Source organism: Lagopus muta, chromosome 6 (assembly GCF_023343835.1).
Source record: "Lagopus muta isolate bLagMut1 chromosome 6, bLagMut1 primary, whole genome shotgun sequence".
Lineage (NCBI taxonomy): Eukaryota > Metazoa > Chordata > Aves > Galliformes > Phasianidae > Lagopus > Lagopus muta.
Genome location: NC_064438.1, coordinates 56,826,523 through 56,841,141, shown reverse-complemented (window position 1 = coordinate 56,841,141; position 14,619 = coordinate 56,826,523). Strand labels below are relative to the sequence as shown.

The following is a 14,619-nucleotide window of genomic DNA, read 5'->3' as shown; positions in this document are numbered from 1 at the left end:
AGTTATTTGCTGGTGAGAATTCACTCACACAGAGCTTTGGTTGAAGTCTTGTTGGAGAGCAATGTTCAACTCTGAGCAGTGTCAGAACTCAAATTCATTAATCAGTTGCTTTTAATTATTTACTTCAATCTGAGCCGTGAGAAGATCCTAGTGATTTGTGGACCTTGCAGAATTACTTAAAACGTAATTAAAAATGATGTATGTGAAATAGGAAACCCATAATGATTGTGTTAGAAGTGTGTATTTATTATGAGTAACATGCTTTACCTCCTGCAGGAAAACATTTCTCCCAGTCCCACGGCAGGGTCCGTGCAGACAGATCCTTGTGTGTGTATGAAGAACTTTCTGGAAAACTGGGTGTGCTCCAGACTTTGGACACTACATGGTCACTGTGTGTGCACAGGGCTGTGATGTCCTCCTGCACAGCCAGGCGCCCCTAAAAGCACTGGGACCAGCACTGCCCCCTTGCATTAGAGCATTAGCTGCCTTCCCAATGCAAGGCACCAGCCCTGGCTGTGCCCACGTGTAATTCTGTTATCCTCCCATTTGTTTCATTTGTTTCAGTGGTGCTTTTCATTGTGAGCTCCTCTGTGTAAAACCAATCAGCAAGAGTGAAGTCCCCAGTGAGTTCTGTGCAATTCTGCAGTGTAATAAGGAGGAAATAATCTTTTCTCTCTCTCTTTTTTTTTTTTAAGAACGTGAAGACCTAAAGTAAGTGTGTACGTGTTTGCAACTCTCAAAAATGAGTTTTCCCGTACTCCTATCAGCTCTTAATTCTGCTAATTGCATATGAAGTGACCGGGGATCTCGGTGGTATTACTGTGATGAATGCACTGCCCTGGCACAGCAGCTCTCATCACTACAGAGCTTGGAGTGTTTTACTGTGGGGAACGTGGGGTTGGACACCAGCTGGAGGTTAGCTGATAAATGTGTTATTAGGCCAGTTTATTTCTGTTTTTAGAAAGCGTAGTACTCTTGGTGGGGAGTGAGGATGGGAAACATTACACAAGGACATTTCATTATATAAATATTGAGAGTCTCAATTAACATCTTCATTTTCGGGTCCCATGTGGAACAAAAGCCAGGCATCCAACGCAGGGAGCCTTTGCTTTTTCTGTTTTCATAGCTTTATGACTGTACGTTACCTTCAGCAGCCTTAGCAGACAAGTGATAGCAGGGCGAGTTCTGTAGTGTAAAAAGATCTATCAGCATGAAATACTTCCTATCTGCTCTCACTCTACATGCCCAGCAGCATAAATAACCCTCGTTCCGTTGTTGAGCTGTCCATGGCTGTCCTTGCCTCCCAGTCTCACAAGAGAAGGACGAAGAGCATTTTTTTCCTTGCATTGATTGGACTGTTTTTGCCACGTTGCTTAATGCTTGCCTGTATCTCTGTGGCTTAAACTGCATTTCCAGAGCTCAGGAAGCCTTCTTGATCGATAGCACCAACATGAGGAGCCACCGTGCCAATTAAATCACACTGCCGCTTCCCAACGCTGCTGTCACAGGCTGACCTAATTTTGGCACTACAAAGCTTATCAGTAGAGTATCTATTGAGTTATAGGAACTGTAATGCTGCTTCTAGGAACAGGCAGATTTCTTACCCCCTTACAACTCGTTACGCTGTCTGTTTATTGTCCTTCCTGCTGGGCAAGTATTAAAAAGTTACGATCTATGACATATGGTCTGTGTCTGTTGGTATCTGTTCCTGAAACAGTAGGTATGTTCTGGATGAGAAAAAGGCCGTTGTAATTCGCCAGACATGAAGACCCCTGATTCTGTTGAACGTTTCTTTCTTATTTGAAATGTTTTGGAATAATAGTAGCAGAGTCAATCGTAGCATCAGAGAACGGATTGGGTTGGAAGGGACTTTAAAGATCACCTCGTTCCAACCCTCTGCCCTGAGCAAGATTGCCATGCACTGCACCAGACACCAGATCCAATAATAATGTGTTGCATGCCGTGAGCAGATATGGCCTGTTGTGTTGCTGGTGCAGTTTGAGGCCACCCAGTGACCAAGCTTTGGGTTGGGGAAAGACGAGGGCAAACTCTTGCAAAGGTTGCATGCTGGTTGTTTACAGAGAGTGGTGAGGTGCTGGAACAGCTGCCCAGAGAGGCTGTGGATGCCCCGTCCATCCTTGGAGGTGTTCAAGGCCAGGTTGGATGGGGCCCTGGGCAGCCTGGGCTGCTATGAAATGGGGAGGTTGGTGGCCCTGCCTGTGGCAGGGGAGGTTGGAGGCTCAGGATCCTTGAGGTCCCTTCCAACCCAAGCCATTCTGTGATTCTGTGACTCTGAGTTTGTTTACTTTCTTGGGTGGCCAGCTTACTTAGAAAAACTCTTCTCTACTTTGGCACTTGTTCAGAAAACAAATGTTATTCTGCAGGTTTGATGGAGAGTGGCTGTGCTCACATTCATCATGGCATCTGCTCTGCTCTTTGTGTCTTTATTAAATGCGTCTGGATACCTGCATCCATATTCGCACAAATGTGCACAAGAACTTCTTTACAGTGAGGTGACGGAGCACTGGAACAGGCTGCCCAGGGAGGTGGTGGAGTCTCCTTCTTTGGAGATGTTCAAGTCTTGCCTGGATGCCGACCTGTGCAACCTGGTTTAGGAAACCTGCTTTGGCAAGGGGGTTGGTCTCAATGATTTCTAGAGGTCCCTTCCAACCCCTACAATTCTGTGATTCTGTGATTCAACTTTGGGCATTTCTAATTTTGCCTTATCAGAAATTTTATGACACTCTTTTCACCCCCGGATCTTTGGGATCTGTGCCATCTGGGGAGCTTGTGGCAAGTTGAAGCCTTTTTGCTTGCGTAGACTTGTGTGTGTACAGGAGAGGGGGAGATGAATTGAAATTGCTGGAAAAGAGCAGCCAACAACGGGGACTTATCTTACATCAACACATAATGAGACACAGAGAAAGGTCAGCGTGGCACCATTCTTCATAGGAAAGGACTCTCTTGGTGTATTTGCATCACGGGGGGGTTTGTTGTCGGTTTTGTTGTCGCAGCTCTGTCTGACCTCACACTGAGCTTTGTGTGCACTGCGCCTGCGTGATGCCAGGACGGCAGGTGATGGATTCCTGCATGTGGTATTTACTGGGCGTAATCACAAGACAAATACTTCTGAAGTGCCACAAACAAAATAAATGCCAAGGATATATTACTTCCATGCCTTGTCTGCCATTAAATCCTTGGAGGCATATTTCAGAAGTAGCTGTAATGAATATTCCTGGTGAAGAGAAGGAGGTGACGTTTTGTAATTACACAATGTCTTCTGAACCATAGAACATTAAAATTAAAGGAGGAAGAATATTTTTAATTTTCCTGCATTCATTTTAGTCTTTCTTAAAGCAGTATATACTTATACTAATACAGAAGGAGTTGTTTTTTCTTTTCTGTGTTGCCATTTCAAATGTAACAGATGTGGAGCCGTGGCACAGACACTATATCAAAGGATGCTTCAAGCATAATTTGAAATAATATGAATACAATATGAATTAAAATGTCATATTAATATAATATGAATGTAAAAGGCAGCAGGATGTCAGTGTAATGTTGCTGACTCTCCTAATTTTATCTGGTCTCCTCATCTGTGCTGAACTGCTTCTGCATGTCAGCAGTTTATGCTTTGTGTTGTGGGAGATGGTACCCAGCCGTGGGGTGGAGCTCATCATACCATGGCTGTGTGTGGCAGAACAAGGAATAGATGCCTGTGGTCCTTGAGGTCCCTTGCAATCTGGGCCGCTTTGTGATTCTCTGACATTTCTGGCATGGCAGAGGGGCAGTGAAGAGCAGCCCAGTGGTTTAGAGGTCCTGTTTGTTTCCTCTAAGAGAGCAAACAGGGTCTCCATCCCTACAGGGAGCAGCTCTGCAGGGCTGTGGGGAGGGCACAAGGCAGTTCTGAGCAAGAGGAAGGCAAAGCGGACCAAGCAGGCGTGCTTGTCTGGCTGCAGCCTGGTGGGGAAGCTTTTTGCAATGCTGTTGGGTTTGAGCAGTGCCAGCAAGCTGTTCTGTGCTGCTCTCTGGTCCCTTCTGGAGCCGATCGCCTCGTGCCATCAGGCTGGGGGCACACTGTGATGTGGGAAGCATCTATTGCTTGCAAAAGCTCTTCCTCCCACGCTGGTCTCTGCAGGGAGGACAGGTTTCTGAAATGCTTGCTGAAGGGATTAACCTAAGCCGAGCACATTGAGAAATGATCTAAATATAGTAGACTGAGATGGATGGGAGCAGTGCATGGTAGTGAGGAGTATCAGGCTTAGCCATTGCAGCCTGACATAATTATTCTCCTCCTGCTCCTGTACCTGACCCGGCACTGTCCTGCTCAGGTCCTTTCCTTGAACCTCATTTTCTTCAGCCTTCAGAGAACGAGGGCCAGAATTGAAATTAAGGGCAGTATTTGTATGAGATCCAGGTGCTGTGCAGCAGGTGGTGCCTAAAGCTGCATGCAGATCTGCAGGAACTGCTGCACACTGTAGGTGGGCTGAGCAAAAGGCAATGAGCAGCAGTGTAAAAGCATGCAGGTTCTGTGGTGGGAGCACGATCAAGTCCTTCTGGGCTCTATTTTTCTTCCACTTTCTGGCTTTCTCGATCATTTAAGGCTTCAGTTAGGACTAAAGCATCTGTCCACCATTGGAGCAGCACGCTGATGAGCAGAGAGGGCAAACTGCTGGGTGTTTGAGCCCCACCAGAATTACCATTTATCTCTTCAGCTTTTGTTATTTCATTTGGCAGCGGGGTTATAACTGGAGCTCCACTTTCTTCTCCTATTGATTCACTGTCTGAAAATTTTAATAGTTGTGAATTTCATGCTGCAGAAATAAAGATACAGCCGGGAACATCCACGGGAGAATTGCTAAAACAGAGCTGTAATTTGTACATTTGGTATCAGGAACAACGTTGCTGTTTTCCTACATGTACAGTGTGTAGAACATGGTCACGTCCTGCAGCTCGGACTGAATTTACAAGAAAATTAAGGTGAGGGTTTGTTCAGCTCCAAGCCCTGATCCCTTTGCAGCAACAGGATTTCAGTATTAATATTGAGAAGGAGCAGCATCGGCCCCGCCGTTTCTCCTGCTTAATTTTAATGGTTTAATTAAGGCGCCTCATTTGCATAATGCACGCGATAATAAGTTTAGAAAGATGTATAATGACGAGAACAATAAGAGAGAGCTCATTTAGGAATGGAGCCCAAAATAACCAGAAAGCAGAGGAGCTCGTGAAGGCTGCACCCTGGGGACCGTGAGATGGGGCCGAGCACCGCGGGCCATCTCTTGGCACCCAATGTGGGTCTGCTGCTGGGGAGGGCAGGGATGGCCAGGTGCTGTGCTCACTGCTGTCTGTTTGCACCTTGCAGCCCCCCCCACCGTGCGTATCGTGCACTCAGGCCTGGCGTGCAACATCGAGGAGGAGCGCTACTCGGAGAGGGTCTACACCATCCGTGAGGGTGAGACGCTGGAGCTGACCTGCCTGGTCACCGGCCATCCCCGACCACAGGTGAGCCCCCACCCAACTCTTTGGGACAGCTTCATCTGCTGCTCTGCTGCAGGGGGTTAGAGGTTGATGCGTCAGGATCCGTTGGAGGATTCGTCAGGGCTTTTGTGGGTTCGGTGCTGGAGTGCCGCAGAAGGAGCATCATCGGCACAGAAAATGATGGGTTTTGAGTGAATGGTTATCTGGGAATGTTGTGGTGTGATGTGGGGCTGCAGAGGTTGGCAGAAGGAAATACAAGTGTAGGTAGGGAGTGCTGAAGGGGGGTGGTGCGCATCAGAGTAAACGGGCTGAGCTGGGGGGGGGGCCTCACTGAGCTCCCATATCCTGGCCATGAGCATGGCATGAACCATGGCATTGAGATCCTGCAGGAAACTGAGGTTAACCTGAAGGAAATTATCCTTTTCCAGGTCTGGCTCTATTATTTTAGAGCATTTATTCAAAGATAATCTGGTCGGTCTGTGCTGGAGCTGCCTGGTATCCCCATCACCATCCCTTCTCCATGTGCACCTTGTGAAGTTCTTTTACATGGAATCACAGGATCATTGAGGTTGGAAAACATTTCTTTTCCAGAAGATCCCAACCCCACCCCACCATGCCCACTGCCCACATCCCTCAGTGCCACATCTCCACGGCTCAGGAACACCTCCAGGGATGGTGATCCCACCAATGCTGGGCAGTCTGTGCAGTGCCTGACTGCTCTTTTGCAGAAGAAATGTTTCCTGATATTCAACCTGAACCTCCCCTGGTGGATGGAACATGAAACCATCACCTCTACACTTACCCATGTATGCAACTGATTCACGTTCTTTGTTTTCTTCCTTAAGAGCTTTTGGTTCTTTTCTGTCTCCCTTCAGAGCCACTCTGTGACAGACTTTCATGCAAATACTGAAATATCTGAACTACTGCAGATGAAAATGACTCTTTCCAGGGGCGAGGTGTAGAGCAATGGGCAGGGTAGGATCTGTCCCAAGCTCAGGGAGGGAGGAATGTGGCCACCTCTCTGAAACTAATTAATGTTCCACTGCCTGCTGCTTTTCTTGCATTCCTTCAACCCCCCCAACCTTTCCTTATCCAGCCTTATTTCACATCTTTTTTAGATGCAAAGCAACTGCTTTTGGATGGAAATAAATAGCACCTTAATGTGCAAGCAGGAAAGAATAAAGATAAGTTGATACTTCAAGTGTGCTCCCTGGGAGAATGTTTCCCAACCCACCTCCTCCAACAGGGCTCACATGTGCTTGGTGCAAAGCTGCAGGAATCAAAGAGCAAGAGCCTTCCCCAACCCAAGAGGCAGCATGCTGTTATCTGCCTGCAAATGCTTTGGCTATGAATGGTGCTGTGTTAAGCAGTCACAAAGCTTATGATGCTGCTGAATCAAAAGGAAAAAAAAAAAGCCACTGTACAACCTAAGCTTCTTATCAAGAGAGCGACCACATGGCTTCCTTTTTGCCTTCTCAAAAAATCTCTGCTCTCATCTGAGATTCAGGATAGAAAATTGATTTCTCTTTGTTTTACCTGTTTATAGATTTTCTTTGTCATCCGGCACCTCCGTCTGCACCCTTGCACTCACTTTCGTGCTACAGCTCTCAAAGATTTGCCATACTTTATGTTCAGATTAATTGCCTCAGGGGTGGGGATAGCTGTGGTGGCCTCAGATGGGTGATTCTGCAGCAGAACACAGGAGGCTTGGCAGGGCTACATTTGAACGTTTGCCTTTTTATCCCCTTCCTATTAAATTTCCATTCAGTTTTTACAGCCCTCTTTCCCACCCCAAAGATGAGGCTGAGACTTTTTGTTGCTGTTGTTAGTTTTTTTGCGTTGCTGTGTTTAAACTTCAGCATGCCTTGTCTATGGGAGCTGCAGACCCCTGGATTCCATTCCCTTGGACTCTGTGCCCATAAAATCTGCCTTCTCTTAAGCAAGGCTGTGATGAATCTCAGCAGTGTTCTTTTGTCAGTGGGACTACTGGGGAAAAGCAGGCATCGAGCTCAGACAGGAGATCGAGATGGATGTAAAATCAGCAAGCTGTGGCTTGCTGTTAGCAATTGCCATAAAACTTCTCTTACCAGTCAATAATTACTCCTGGGTGTTTTAAATACAAGCAGGGTGTTTTAAATACAGCACAAGGTGTTTTTTTCATACTGCTGGTTGGATGCATCCTGCCTGGTCCTTTAGGGGAGATCTGCCTTCCACCCACATTCTAAGGTAATTCACTGCTTGAATATTTTTGTGATTATTGCACAGAAGGAGCTGTGGATGCCCCATCCCTGCAGGCATTCAAGGCCAGGCTGGATGTGGCTCTGAGCAGCCTGGGCTGCTGGTTGGTGACCTGCACACAGCAGGGAGTTGGAACTGGATGAGCACTGTGCTCCTTTGCAACCCAGGCCATGCTGTGATTGTACGATTTTAGATGGTTCCTACAAGCAGCAGATATAAGGTTGCTGCACAGGATCAGTGCAAGAGGAAACACAGCAAGTCAGGTGCAGCTTGTGAAGGTGCTGAGGTGGACAGTGTGCTGCTGGGAGGATGGTCAACATTCATGAGAGGTGGTGGGATAAGGACTGTGAGGACTTCTTGTCTGAAATCAGGTTCTGTTCCTGATATGCGAGCTGAGTTTGTAATTGAGCATCTTAAAATCCAGGGGTTTGGAGCGACAGTTAATTACACCTGCAAAAGAAGAGACTTTAAAATCATGCACACTGCTTAACAAACACTTTTTTTTCTTGTTACTGGGGCCAATTAGCTGCACTCACCTGCTTTCCTGATACTTAGCTCACAGTAGGTCTCCCCAGCTGTGGAGAGGCAGATTAGAAGCCAAGTAGCTAATGGTAGAGGATAGAAGAAGGAAAGTAGTGGAGGAAAATGTGTGAAGTTTCTTGCTATGGGTCCCCTTGAGATCTCAGCCAGATGGCAGCCAAGCAGGCAGGTGTCAGAGCTCGCAACTGGCTGGAGAGGGTGCTGGCACTGCTGGCTGGGTCATGTCAAGGCACTGAGCTCAGGGAGGTCAGCAGGAGCCAGCCTGACTGCAGAGCCATCAGGTCTTCTCTGATGTTTGTCTGCTTGTTGCCTTCCTCTTGGGCTGAAAGGAGCATGATGATGATGTGTGAGCTTCAGACCACTGCTGTAAGCTGCTGGTAACACTTGGGGTCTTCAGAGGCTTTGTGTTCTGCCGTCCCCAGGGCTGACCATCCTTCTCAATGCCCCATCCCATGGATCATCCCCAAGGGCAGCAGACCTTGATGATGCTGTGTTCCAGCCTCCTGCACACTGTTGCATTACTGTTACTGGCACATTGTCTGCCTAGTTTTCCTTTCCATCATATTGCACTTCCTTCTGGATACATCAAGAGAGAAAAAGGCAGTGAGAAAGTGCTGCTCATGGGTCACTCATGAAAGGATGTACCAAAGCTGGGACCCTGGGAGAAGAAATAGTTTTGTTCTCCCTCATGTCAGTGCTCCTGTGTGCTTTACCAAAGTGAACATTTATTCCTTTTTGTCTTTCCAGGCGTTGCCTTTAACTTCTTGATCAATTGATGTATCTCTGTCACAGACATGGGTGTGCCTCAGTCTGTGATCTGCTCTGAGTTGTGTTGCAGGGATGCTGCTTTGTAGGGGCCTCTCTTTGGAAAATACATCTTTGGCTTTATTCTGTTTTCCCACCTGCAGAGCTCTCTGTAAAGGCAGGCAGAGAGATGGAAACATGTATTCAGTGCAGTGGTGGCACCTGCAAAGTGGAAGTGGTTTTGAAACTGTGTAAAAATTTTTTGTGGTCTGATCAATATCAATAAGTCCACTGGAGGAAATAAGAAAAGCTGCAGTCAGTGCTGCAAAGGGAGAGAGTTGGAAATGCTTGTACACAGTGCTTCCCCAAAACATAGCTTGGCTCCTAATTGTGCAGAAGGCTCGGAGCACCTCAGCACAACAGCTGTGCAGTGACTGTGTAGCATTGGAGCTATTACTGCTATTCATGATTTGCACGATTCTTATACATGGCACTCATCACTTGATCTATTAAATGCACCATTAGTTGCCATAGAAACTAATTTTTCTTGATGAAGTTCTTTAAAATGCCAAAATTCCACGCTCAGGTGAGGCTAACGGTGGGTGGGCAGATGCAGCCATTACTCATAAATTATCATTTTCCAGATGTTGCCCAATGGTGGGCATGGTTTTTTTTCTTTTTTTAATGAACAGAATTCATCATTTCCCTTCCTGTCTGGTAATGGGAGCACGGCAGATGATGCTGCTGTGTGTCTGTGTGTCTTCCTAGGTGTGGCCCTAGAATGCCAGCGCTGTGTCCATCTGCTCTCCTAGTGGCATCTAAGGCAGCATGGAGGTGGCTGAGACCTGTGGTATGGGTACCTTACTTGCTGCTTTATGCAGCTGGTAGGTGACAGAGCAGGGGCTGCCTGCATTGCCCATTGCCTGCTAAAGGCTGAGACAGAGGCTGTGTTGGCAGACCTTCGCCTACATCGGGGTTATTTTGGCACTCATTGTCAGTGATTCTTTTCCACATATTTTAGGTCTGTGTGCTGTCAAACCTCGGCTTACATCATCCTGTCACCTTCTGTGAAGCAAGATGTGCTGTGTGGAGCCCATCGGTGTGGCCCGGTGTCCTCCAGTGGGTGGCAGGCCCCCATGGCTGTTCCCTTGCCTTGCACCTAGGTGGGTGGGAATGTTATGTCTGCTCTGCTGGGGTTGAGTTTCTTAGTGAGTGATGCCCTACGTGATCTCATGGCCACAAGTGTTTCTGCCTGTCCTGACCTTCCATCCGCCTGCATCCACTGATGTAGTCCTGCCACAGAAGGGAAGGTAAGCTTGGAAATGGGTAGAAACCACTCATGGCTTTGGGATAAATTCAGCCTAGCACCTTGTGTGCAACACATAGTATGGTCCTTCAAGACAGGTATGCATGCTCTACCCCCAAAGAGCTGTGGGAGTCTGCCTGTTCTGGGTTGTAACATGTGCTAGTGTGCACTGAGGATTCCTTCTGCAGAATCCAGTCAGAATCTCCCTCTCACATTCTTCTCCTGCCATTTCTGGGCAGCGCTCCCAGCCTATGCCTCTTAATTTCTATTAAGTCACAGGGCTAAGCTATGTGTTTACTCCTGGTTGCTTGCAAAGAGGCTTCCCATGCTCAGGTTGTGCAGGGGTGCAGCTCCTTTGAGGTGTGGGACAGCAGCTGGGTGTGAGCCAGCACTGCACTCTGGAGCTTAAAGAGCTGTCTGTGCCCTGGGGTGCACCAGGCCCAGTAGTGCCAGTGGGAAGAGCGGGGATTGCTTGGGTTTGGGTGATGCTGTGTGTGGCCAGGAACAGAAATGGTCCCTGGTAGGGGATGTACTCATGTACCATGTTTGAGGCCCCAGAGATTGAGCCATGTCTGGACTGGCTGGACTTACAGGACTGACCCGTTTTGCATCTGTATTGTTGCAGCCATTTTCCGTGTGTGATGTGGCAGGGTTTTTATTGCAGATTTGTACTGCAGGAGGAAAAGAAAAAAAAATCTTTAATTGTCATCTGATACTGAACAGTACAGTGGGGCTTGAATGAGTAAAGCACTGAAGGAAGCAATAGAGAAGTTGGGAAACCAGATGTATTACAAGGGTGGCAGTGGGAGACACCTTGGGTACCTCATGTTGGCCTTCATTCATTTTTCTTTCCATAGGAAGTGTGCAGTGAACCTAATGGCTTGGCCAAGGAGAGAGAAATGGCACCCTGCTTGCACACTGCACCTTCCCTTGTGATGTGGTGCAGAGTGGCTTTGGAGATGTGGGAAGCAATGAAGTAGCACAGATCAACAATTAGAGAGAAGGATCAATGGCTGGAACAGAGGGGTGGGTAAAGGGCTAGCTCAGCTGCTCTTAGAGATCAGAGATATAGTGCAGAAGGAGATGGGACTGCCATCCAGTGCCCTGCAGTCCAAGATGGGGCCCAGCTCTGCAGCCTGTGTGATTTAGCACTTAGAAGCAACGTTGCAGAAGCAAAAGTTCTAAAAGACAAAGGGATATGAGGGTCTCGTTGGCATTTACGAGGAATCATTTTTCCCTCTTAATTGAATGTTAGGAATAAGCCAAGTTTTTACAACTGTCTTGTTTTTATTCCTTCCTCCAAAGGCTGAATATTTTCCTTGCAGATCACGCATTGCTCCTTGCATCCCAAAACGAAAAAAAACCCAAAGCTTTTCAGTTGGTCCCAGCATCTCTGCAGAGTGGGTCACTGCACTTCTTTACACAAAGCAGTGCTGTCAGCTGCGGTCAGAGCGTGTTGTGCACTCAGTTTAGTGATGCGCTCAGATGCATGAGCATCTCTGTCCCAGGAAGCCTGCTACAACTCCAAAGGTGTCCTTCTTGCTTGTCCTCCAGTGTAGCCCCTCTAGGGGGATGCTGTGATTTCTGTCCCCAGTGTTTATTTCTCTTGTCAGGGCAGGGAAATGCTGTAGTGCGTAGTGAATGCATGTGCAGTGCTTTGCAGAGGTGTGAATTCAGGTGCAGTACTTGAGGAAGAAAATGTCAAATTAACTGCTCGTAGCATCAGCGGCAAAAATGGCATGTAAATTTTAATCAGGTTTCTTTTAGTGCTGAAGAATGATAGAAATACTTGCCCTTCACCAAGAAATGTGAGCTTTATCGAGTCAAACATTTACAAAGGGGTTCTCAGCATAAAAAGCAGGCTAATTTAGTCATGAGTCAGGCTGGATTTTGTCAGGTGCTCACTGAACATTTGTAAAATCTTTCTGTGAACTGAGGAGTGTCGCATGAAATCATCATCCATTTCCCTAACAAGAGTACAATTACTGTAATAACGATATGCAGAGGGCAATAGGAAAGCAGCTGTTCCACAGCAAATAGCCCCCTCCCCATAAATTACTTTATTTGGCTACATCAGCAGTTAATAAGAATGCCTTCCAATTAAAGCAGAAGATGTAGCATCCAGTTTGCTTCAAAGGAGCCTTTTATGTTTCACTTGCAGCTGATCAAAGCCAACTCCACGTGGGTTGTTGGTTTTTTTTCCTGTTTGTTTGTTCTGAAACGCCGCTCCTTACGTTTTAATGGACGGAGTGCCAGAACATGTTAATTCTTCCTTTGCACTCTGGGTAAAGGTAAGGTTGTGTACCAAGTATTTAATATGGCACGTGCTTTAAATAACGAAGGAGCTCTGTGATGCAGTGCAGTGCTGTGCTGGCTGCTCGGTGGGAAGCTCTTTGCTGGAGCTGGAAGCACTGCGTGGTGCATCTGCTGCCTGTCAGTGTGCAGCGTTCTCCCCATCTACAAGGGGAAGTTCAAGAGTTGCCTTTGCTTGCTTCTAAACCTCGTTTGCTGATATTTGGATGTTGTCTCAGTGGCAGATCTTAGAAAGGCTCAGCTGTGAGAGGAAAGTCTTGAAGATGAGCATGTTGAAGTAAGGGCAGGCAGTAAGTGAGAAAGGAAGGAGCTTACCTAGCCATTCCTTTAACTGTGGTTTTATTAGGAAGGTTTAGCCTTCCTAATAAGCAACCTGAGAGAAAACTCAACCCATTGCAAACAATACTTCACCCCCAATATGTCTTCATAGAATAGCTTACATTGGAAGGGACCTTAAAGATCACAGAGTCCTAGAATAGCCTGGGTTGCACAGGAGCACAGTGCTCACCCAGCTCCAACCCCCTGCTGTGTGCAGGTCGCCAACCAGCAGCCCAGGCTGCCCAGAGCCACATCCAGCCTGGCCTTGAATGCCTGCAGGGATGGGGCATCCACAGCCTCCTTGGGCAACCTGTGCCAGTGCCTCACCACCCCCTGGGTGAAAAAACTTCCTCCTCATATCCAACCTAAACCTCCCCTGTCTCAGTTTAAAACCATTCCCCCTTGTCCTATCACCATCCACCCTCACAAACAGCCGTTCCCCCTCCTGCTTATATGCTCCCTTGATGTACTGGAAGGCCACAGTACTTGAAGGGAGCATTCCAACTCCTTGCCATGGGCTGGCTGCCCAGGATCCCATCCAACCTGGCATTGTACACCCCCAAGGGTGGAGCATCCACAGCTTCTTTGTGCAGCCTGTTGTAGTGCCTCACCACTCTGAAATGTTCTCTAGTATTTGCTGACTCCTGCTAGTGCCTATAGATGGGGAATTGTACAGAAACAGAATTGGCTGGAGTTGTCTTAGTTGTGTGAGCTGTGCCTCCTCTCCACCGCATCCTGGAGTGCAAGATATTTTGGGGCAGTTGTAACAAGAAAGACGTGCAGCATTCTTTATGCTCAGTGTGCTCCTTGTTTATTTTATTCTGAATAATATAGGCATTTGTATCTTGCAGTTTCTCCTGGTTCTGGGAGATGTGCACTGCAGGGCAGTGCTGACTCAAGTGATGGCTGATGACTGTACGCATTGTGGTACATGGATTAAACACAGTCCTGTGAACAGCAAAAAATATTCACCTTGCTTTCCATTCTGATAAAAGATTTTGAGAACAAGCTTCAAGATTGTTGAAAAAAATCACCAATTTTTTGTGTGCTTGCAACTGTGTTTTCAATGAGCCTACATGCATTCGCTGTGAATTTTCACATGGAATGCATAGAGCTGCAATCAGATATTCAACTCAGAAGTTTGGTCCTGACTCTTTACCAGACTTTTCTAAGACCTCCCTTAACAGAGTAAGATATCCCTTGCTCCACAATCACACCTCATTCACGTCATTGCTTCTTGGCAGTATGTATATTTGCAAAGAGATATTGTCAAGGATGAAGCACAAGAGGTTTCATCGAAAATCGTTGATGGACACAATGAGAACTCAGTAAGAATTGCAGCCAGTGCCATTGAACCAGACTGATGCATCAGTTTCACAAAAATGAGGTCACGTATCCCACTGGTTTTTATATTTTTGTTGCTCTCTTTTTATGTTTTAATGAAATATTTGCATATATATAGAATTGTTATGTACGTACATTAGCTGCATTATATTATATATGCAGCCCAAGACAATTTTTCTTCACTCAGTGCAACCAAGGCAAGCCCAAAGGTTGGACACCTATGCTTTAAGTCAAGATAAATCCATCAGGGCAAGTGAAAGATAGTCACACAAAATTCAGTCACCCTCTCAGATGAGAATATTGAGCTTGCAGCTGCTAAATTGCCAGCAATCACTGAAATG

General features: G+C 46.8%; 1 protein-coding gene across 3 annotated transcripts in view; it reads left to right on the top strand.

The window, feature by feature from the left end:
* Nucleotides 1–14,619, top strand: part of MDGA2 (MAM domain containing glycosylphosphatidylinositol anchor 2) — a 340,836-nt gene that overhangs the window by 89,225 nt on the left and 236,992 nt on the right. For all 3 annotated transcript variants that reach the window (XM_048949134.1, XM_048949136.1, XM_048949137.1), the window contains exon 2: nt 5,360–5,499. In XM_048949134.1, coding sequence (XP_048805091.1) covers nt 5,360–5,499 — 140 coding nt within the window. The remainder of the gene's footprint in view (nt 1–5,359; nt 5,500–14,619) is intronic.